The sequence below is a fragment of the Micropterus dolomieu genome, linkage group LG20 (assembly GCF_021292245.1).
Source record: "Micropterus dolomieu isolate WLL.071019.BEF.003 ecotype Adirondacks linkage group LG20, ASM2129224v1, whole genome shotgun sequence".
In the NCBI taxonomy this organism is placed as follows: Eukaryota; Metazoa; Chordata; class Actinopteri; order Centrarchiformes; family Centrarchidae; genus Micropterus; species Micropterus dolomieu.
In genome coordinates, this window is record NC_060169.1 from 33400171 (window position 1) to 33407714 (window position 7544).

The 7544-nt window shown below is 39.0% G+C and overlaps 2 protein-coding genes across 2 annotated transcripts in view; one reads left to right on the plus strand and one right to left on the minus strand.

Moving 5' to 3' along the window:
- Positions 1 to 743, minus strand: part of phospho2 (phosphatase, orphan 2) — a 4343-nt gene extending 3600 nt beyond the window's left edge. The window contains exon 1 of the mRNA XM_046033015.1: positions 713 to 743. The gene's annotated coding sequence lies outside the window, so the exon portion shown is untranslated. The remainder of the gene's footprint in view (positions 1 to 712) is intronic.
- A 388-nt stretch (positions 744 to 1131) lies between these two features.
- The window catches only part of syap1 (synapse associated protein 1), an 8079-nt gene continuing 1666 nt past the window's right edge, over positions 1132 to 7544 (plus strand). The window contains exons 1-6 of the mRNA XM_046033012.1: positions 1132 to 1400; positions 1814 to 1932; positions 2141 to 2207; positions 3885 to 3958; positions 4085 to 4224; positions 4346 to 4521. Of these exons, the coding sequence (XP_045888968.1) occupies positions 1199 to 1400; positions 1814 to 1932; positions 2141 to 2207; positions 3885 to 3958; positions 4085 to 4224; positions 4346 to 4521 (778 nt within the window). The 5' untranslated portion in view covers positions 1132 to 1198. The remainder of the gene's footprint in view (positions 1401 to 1813; positions 1933 to 2140; positions 2208 to 3884; positions 3959 to 4084; positions 4225 to 4345; positions 4522 to 7544) is intronic.

Here is a 7544-nt window from a genome sequence, read left to right on the forward strand (position 1 = left end):
TAAAGAACAATATGCACCAAGACCTGGAGTAAGAAATCTATTATTATTTACCTTAAATAAATAAATAAAGCTCATTATGTAATATTTTCGTTAGATAAACATGTTTGCTCAGTCTAGTGGTGACAGGTTTTGGTTGAATTTATCAGCTGTTCAGTCTGTTACGCCCAACTTATCTTTCAGCAGCATAAACAGTGAGTGATGCCAATAAAGTAACGTTATACCACCAGAGTCATTTTGAAAAACATTTGTTTCTTGACATTGAGTCTCACACAACTTTACATTCACAAATATTATTGGTAAATAGGTACCACTACAAAGACATAAGACAGGTTACTTTCACATTCACCTAGTCAATTACACTATGTTCCCTTTGCTCTCCTCTGCACGCCGATTGCACCACAGCGCCTCAATTAATCCTGCGGTGTTTTAAGTTATTTTCTACTAATTATAAAAGTTCAGTTTAAACTCGCTATGTTTTAAGTGACTAATTATTGATAAGAAGTCCGGTGTAATCGTCTCTCTCGCCTTATACAAGTAAACGGCCTAGCAACCGGGCTAATCGATCCTTCCATTAAAATTCTGCTCTGACGGTTCAGATCAGGCTCATGGGAGACAACAAGGATTACGGTGTCCTCTACACTACACCACGCCCCAGGTTAGGAGACATAAAACACATGATCGTAGGTAAAACGGAGATCAACGGCAAACTAACCTCAGCCTTCCTGACATCTGTCAGCCGGTCTGTCTGTCTTCTTGTTGTGTTACAAAATGTGCAGCAATTCTGGACTCATTACCGCCACCTTCTGGTGACTTACCGCCAGTTGGAGTCTTTTATAATAACTACTATTTAACTATATTATAATAATTGTTATTATTATAGCAAAAGTCGTTCCCATACTGCCACATACAAACACAGGCTTAATACTTATACATTATACTACCTTGTATATATATATATATATATATATATATATATATACATATTTTAAAGGAGTGTGGGGGGTTTCCTACAATGAGTAATGCTGTAATACCAGCCTATTGACCACTGGGCGGCAGTAACACACAGTTTCACTGAAGGAAAGAAGAAGAAGAAACCCTGTCGGTTTAGTTCCTGGTTGCATAAAGTGAGGTGTTCAACTCTGTCCAGGTTGTTGGTTTTCTCGTCGTTAAGCTAAACAGGCATTTTGTTTCCACCAATATGTTCAAAGGTTTAGGGACGTGGTTGGGTTTGGAGAACCCGCCGTACACGAAGACGCCGGACGACAAAGAAAACCTGGCTGTGGAGCAGGAAGAGAAGGTGGTGGAAGCACAGAACGAGGTAAACAAACAGCAGCCAGCTGACCAGGATGGAGGACCAGAGGCGGACCAGGAAAACTCTGAGCAGGGCAAAGGACTTAGTGGTGAGAAGGAGCCGTTTTCCCTAAATTATTGTTGTTTTTGCGAAATACAACGTCATGCTAGCTAATTAGCAAGCTTGCTTCTGTAGTTGTGCAGTTCAGAGTGACGTTAACGTCAGTCTGTTTATGTCAACTCATCATAAAACCCTTAAATCAGAAGAATGTGGGTTAAATGTTTCTCCATCCCGTTGTTCTTCATTCTCTTGAACTGTAACGTTAGCTATATTCCAAGAGATTTAGCTAGTACGTTTCGTCTTCAGCTTTGTTGTTTGTTGACAACAAGAGGGTCTGTGACTGCAGGAGGCTTCTGATGTGTTTGTGCTGCGGTGTTGGGGCCATGTTTTGTTTCTTTTGGTAACACAATACGGTGCTGCTGTCAACCGCGCCATCTTCTCATCTTCCTCTTCCATCTGAAGATTTCATCTTCAGTTTCGCCTCCAGTGCCACGAAGAAGATCTCCGAGTCAGTGGTAGAGACAGCTCAGACCATCAAGAAGACTGTGGAAGAGGGGAAAATCGACGGCATCATAGACAAGGCATGTGGCTCTTTTGGCTTGTCTGACAAGTTTGGCAGCATGTAGAAAACATCAGCGTTCATCTGTGGAATTGCCGGAGTTTTACTTGTTATTGTCATGTGCCGTAATTTGCTCAGCATGATATAGCCAAACATTATCGTGACAATATTCCATTAGACATGTTGCCCCCAAGACCTTTTCACCAAACTTAACACGCATGTGTTTGCAGACTTTTCTAGGAGACTTCCAAAAGGAGCAAGAGAAGTTTGTCCAAGAGAAGAAGGCAAAAAAATCAGGTACAGTCTGGCTGGAAAACGAGATTCTTCTTATTGTGGGAATACTAGGATTCCTAGACCATGATTAGAAAATGATGAAACAGTGGGAAAGTGTCAGTAATGTAGTAAGTAACGGTGAAGTGAGACGATGTAACTACCAGTATTGATACAGCTTTATTGGCTTCATGAGGATTTATAGTTTTCACAACTACTTAAAGTGATTCACCTCCCAAAATCTGTCAATATTAGAATCATTGTACGTCTGATGTGGGTCTCAGAGGTGCAAAATGGCTCAATAGTGCCCCCTACAAAATGTCAACATTTAGAGTTTTCGTTTGTTCATATTGTTGAATTTTCTATGTTTTGCCATGAAACAGGAAGTAGTGTAACTGGACTGTACATGGTCAGATGTCTCCCAGATGTTACGTTTGATAAGACACTTGAAAGACAGCTACCTGCAAATAATCAGTCACAGCACCTACTGGCAACAATAAATTACGTTTTGTATTTTGATGTACCCCTCCTAGCCGAACGATCCCACCCATCTCAAAACTGTCTCTGAAAAGCAAGGTCTTAACCTTGATAATGGGATATGGTGAAACTCCTGTTTGTGGTGTGTTGAATTTTATGTTTCACCATGAAGCATTACAAAACAGTTAGAAAAAATAGACTCTACATGGTCAAATCTGCCCCAAACAAAAACATTTGGGCCGTGCAATCTAAAGGCCTTTTAAAGGCTTTTGAGTTTCACAATTTGTACCTGTGCTACCTTGTTCAATGTTTCAAATAAGTATATGCAACACCGGTTACGTCTGTCAAAGTGTTTGGGGAAACTGGTAGCATACTGATGTGACTATGAGGGTTAAATGTACACCTTGAAAAAAAAAATGTATTCAGTATATACACCTAAATAACGTATTGTAGCTGGCAGAGATGTATACAAAGAATAAAAAAAAGCTTGGTTATCATTGAGTTATTTATGCGAGTTTATGTCCAGACTGAGCCCACAAAGTTGTTTGCTAAAAGCGTTGCCCAAATACCAGTCGGAAAATTGAGTATTCTTGGCAAGAAATTTCTTTAAATAGGTAGTACTCACTTTTTTGCAAGTATAATACAGTCTTTTCTGTCAAAACGTCAATTGTATAGCACCTTTCAAGTTGAAGATGGTACCAATATAAACAGTTAGAGAGTTAAAGTGAAATAAGAAATTAAGTAAAATAGACTTTAAATAGTTTCATATAGTCCAATGTTGAACTACACTGAAAAGTGGAAATGTAAGGCACATTGTCAGTTAATCTTCATTTTGTCTGATTATATTACCATTATCACAAAATTGGAATGAATTCAAACTGAAGTGTGAATTGCACCGTAATGTCAAAATAAATTCAAATTGCTGTCTAGCCAATCTTGATAGAAGATGTGGTAAATGTTCATGTCTGTGAGAAGCGGTGGGCTTGCTGCACAAATGATGCTATCGTGATATTGTCGGCTCAAATAACTTGCGTGCCAACCAGCTTCTCTTATCACAGACCCAGGTGTATGCCTGTGTGTATCCCAGAGATAAGACTCGCGATCGAGTGATGAAACACCTCTCTGAAGCCTAGTTTTGTCTGATGGTCTTGTGTACTTTGTTTCAAAGGGAATTTTTCACAGCATGTGACTGAAGGGGTGTGTGTGTGTGTTGGCGTTTGTGTCTAGACTCAGCAGTGCCACCTTGGGTCGGCTACAATGAGGAGGAGACAATCCAGCAACAGATCCTTGCTCTGTCAGCTGTAAGAGACCAACTTACAGAGACCAAACACATTTTATGAATGTGTCAATGTGCCTGTGACATTATCACTGTCTTTGATAAATAAATACTTATCTCTGGAAACTCACTCTCTGGCTGCTTATTCTAGGACAAGAGAAATTTCTTGCGAGACCCTCCCGCTGGCGTTCAGTTCCACTTCGACATGGAGCAGATGTATCCTCTGGCTGCAGTGATGCTGGAGGAAGACCAGCTCCTCAACCGCATGCGCTTTGACTTGGTTCCTAAACAGTCAGTAGTCTTCCACCATTTACATGCATGTGATTGTATGTGCGTGTGTTTGCATGTGGCATCAACATGATATTTAAATGATATTATGAAATGGACGGTGCTGTGTTTTGTTTTGGGACAGTGTGAAGGAGGAGGTCTTCTGGAGGAATTACTTCTACCGGGTGTCTCTGATCAAGCAGTCGGCTCAGCTCACAGCGCTGGCAGCCCAGCAGCAGCAGCAGCAGCAGCAGCAGCAGCAGCAGAAGGACGGTGAGGACACAGGGGCCAGCGTTTCACCTGAGGACATCGTCTTAACAGGTCAGACATTCATCCATGCTTTAACAACAGCAGAGATGCTCCACGGGGTCCTTTGGCCTGTTAGTCACATGAGCAGACGCCACTGCTGCATTTGGTTCTTTTAGAACTGTCATTCACACGGGTGGAAGTTATAAAATATGCCAATCCCTATGAACACTCAGAGCAGCTGGATGCGTAAAACTTGTAGATTCATGACTAAACCTCCTGAAATATCTGTAGGCGGCTGGGTGATGACATATCATTCGATATCGATAATTATCACGATAATGTCAAATCATTATTTCTTTAGTTTAAAGGCTGTTTTTGCTCCTGAATGGAAGATGACCTGATGGTTAACTGTGGTTTTAAACTTTTCTTTATGATCAGAACAAACACTCGATGTCAGGGGATCACTTAACAAATCTGAGGTAGAACGTTCAAAACAATTAAGTCAAATCTTTTTTCAGTAAATATCTTAATAGAAAAGTGAAGCGCTGATTTGTTCTTGAATCAGATGAATATAATCAAACATTTATTGAACATTTACAGAATCGTTTTTTTGTTGTTAATGATGAATTATGATTATTGTTTTACCGCCCAGCCCTAGTACGCACACACATCCACTTCAACAGTTAGCCATAAATGGATGTAGACGCTCCCTCCATCACATGTGTTTGCAATACTTTAGCTTGCTCCAGCGCTCGTTAGATCTGTCAGTGAAATTCTGTGGCTATTTCATGAATTCGTCGCATGTACCTGGAAACCCTCATTTGCGGTGAAATCATCAGTCATTACTGATTAACGTGTGAAAGATTTTGAAAAGTGCTTCACAGTTGAGGACAGGATGAGCGTTAAGACAGGGCAGTTAGACGATTCCTCCAGTAAAAGAATCCTAATTCAATCACACGAAATCTCAATCAGTTTTATAAATGCGCCTTTGACTGACATTTTACTAATCCCTGTTTAGAAAATATGCTGCGCAAAAATATCAGATAATCAGTGAAATTCGCTAACAGCCTAAATGACATTTACTCACGTTAGTGTAATTGTAGTCGTTTTTATAATCTGTAATTTTAGTTTTACTTACGTATGTTTTCTTTGAAGTATTGTACTTCGCTACATTTTAACCGTTTTAACATTTTAACAGTTTCTTTTACTTTTACTTGAGTAGAGTTTTAGAACAGTAACTTGTAGTTAAGTAAAAATTCATCTATGTAACAGTACTTATCCCATAGACACTCATCATTTGAGCCAAAATAGCCTAATATTGCTGTTTGACATAACGTCTGACTGCACTAAATAGTTTTAAAAAAGCTCTGTTCTAAGCCATTAATTAGTTTCTGACTCTGATGTGGGGGAAACAGTTCCCCAAAAAACTGTAAAATAGTCACTGCAGTTCAGTCTGGAGTGTGACAGAATATGCAAGAAGTTAGGAACTGATGCAGAATCAAAATGCAAGTGTCTTCACAAATCCACGGGTCTTGAAAATTTTGTACTGATTCCAACTTGGAACCAGTTCTTGATGCTCAACCCTAATGGCATATAGAGATGTATTTTAAAATAAGAAATGAAATATCCTAATTTTAAGTGTATCAAAATAAGCTACAAAATACAGCAGCCATGCCATGTATCAAAATACTGTGTTTTTGTATTTTTTTGTATTCAAAAATACAAAAAATACTTTGCCAAGGTACCTTGAAATCACTTTACAGATCCTCTATCAGCCTATTTGATCTGTGCCTTCACCAGCACACTGACTCAGCGCATTAAGTGGACAATGAGAGCAACAGCTTTTCTCTGCCCTGAGTCATGCGATAAATCTGACATGCAACCAGTTAACAGATCAAATATTCACGTTTCCCTTTGATCCCCCAGATGAAGGTTAGTTTAAAGTAACCAACAGTTTAATGTTAGCTAACACTTTGCTCAACTCTGAAAGACTTTATTTATTTATTTTTGTGCACAGTGGATGAAAGCTTAACATAGGCTGGCAGTAGCAAATTAACCTTAACTATGAGGGCTGCTACTCAGGTTAAATAGTCAGCTAGAGCATTACTAAATTGAACTGGTAAAGGATTTAGCCTAGGTTACTAAAACGAACACCGAAACTTAACAGGAGCTGTTAAGAATTGTTGACCAATGGAAAGCGACAACACATTTGTCACCTTAACCTTCATTTTCTGTTCTGATCTCATCATGTCTGGGGAAATTACTGAGTAGGCATCAATCTGAGGCAGCATTTTTATGATGTCATCACGAAGACCTCTCACAAAGTAAATTTACAGTATTTTTAAACTATAAAATACAAAACCCTAAAGTATTGTGATACAAAATATGGCATTTTCATCGACCCTATCAACTACAAATAACATAATCTAGCAAAAGTATTTTAAGTTAGGGCTGTACATAACAATTATTTTTCTAATTGATTTATCTAACGATTATTTTTTGATAGGTCAATTAATCTAACGACTAATTATGTGTAAAGAGAGAAAATGTTGCCTATTAGTTGATTAACATATCACTCCACTTATTTGTGGACGGCAGTTGTGCTGCAGTGAAGCTATTTATACAGTGGGTATGGAAAGTATTCAGACCCCTTTAAATTTTTCACTCTTTGTTTCATTGCAGCCATTTTCCAAAAATCAAAAAAGTTCATTTTATTTCTCAGTAATGTACACTCAGCACCCCATCTTGACAGAAAAAAACAGAAATGTAGAAATTTTTGCAAATTTATTAAAAAAGAAAAACTGAAATATCACATGGTCATAAGTATTCAGACCCTTTGCTCAGTATTTAGTAGAAGCACCCTTTTGATCTAATACAGCCATGAGTCGTTTTGGGAAAGATGCAACAAGTTTTTCACATCTGGATTTGGGTATCCTCTGCCATTCCTCCTTGCAGATCCTCTCCAGTTCTGTCAGGTTGGATGGTAAACGTTGGTGGACAGCCATTTTCAGGTCTCTCCAGAGATGCTCAATTGGGTTTAAGTCAGGGCTCTGGCTGGGCCATTCAAGAACAGCCACGGAGTTGTTGTGAAGCCA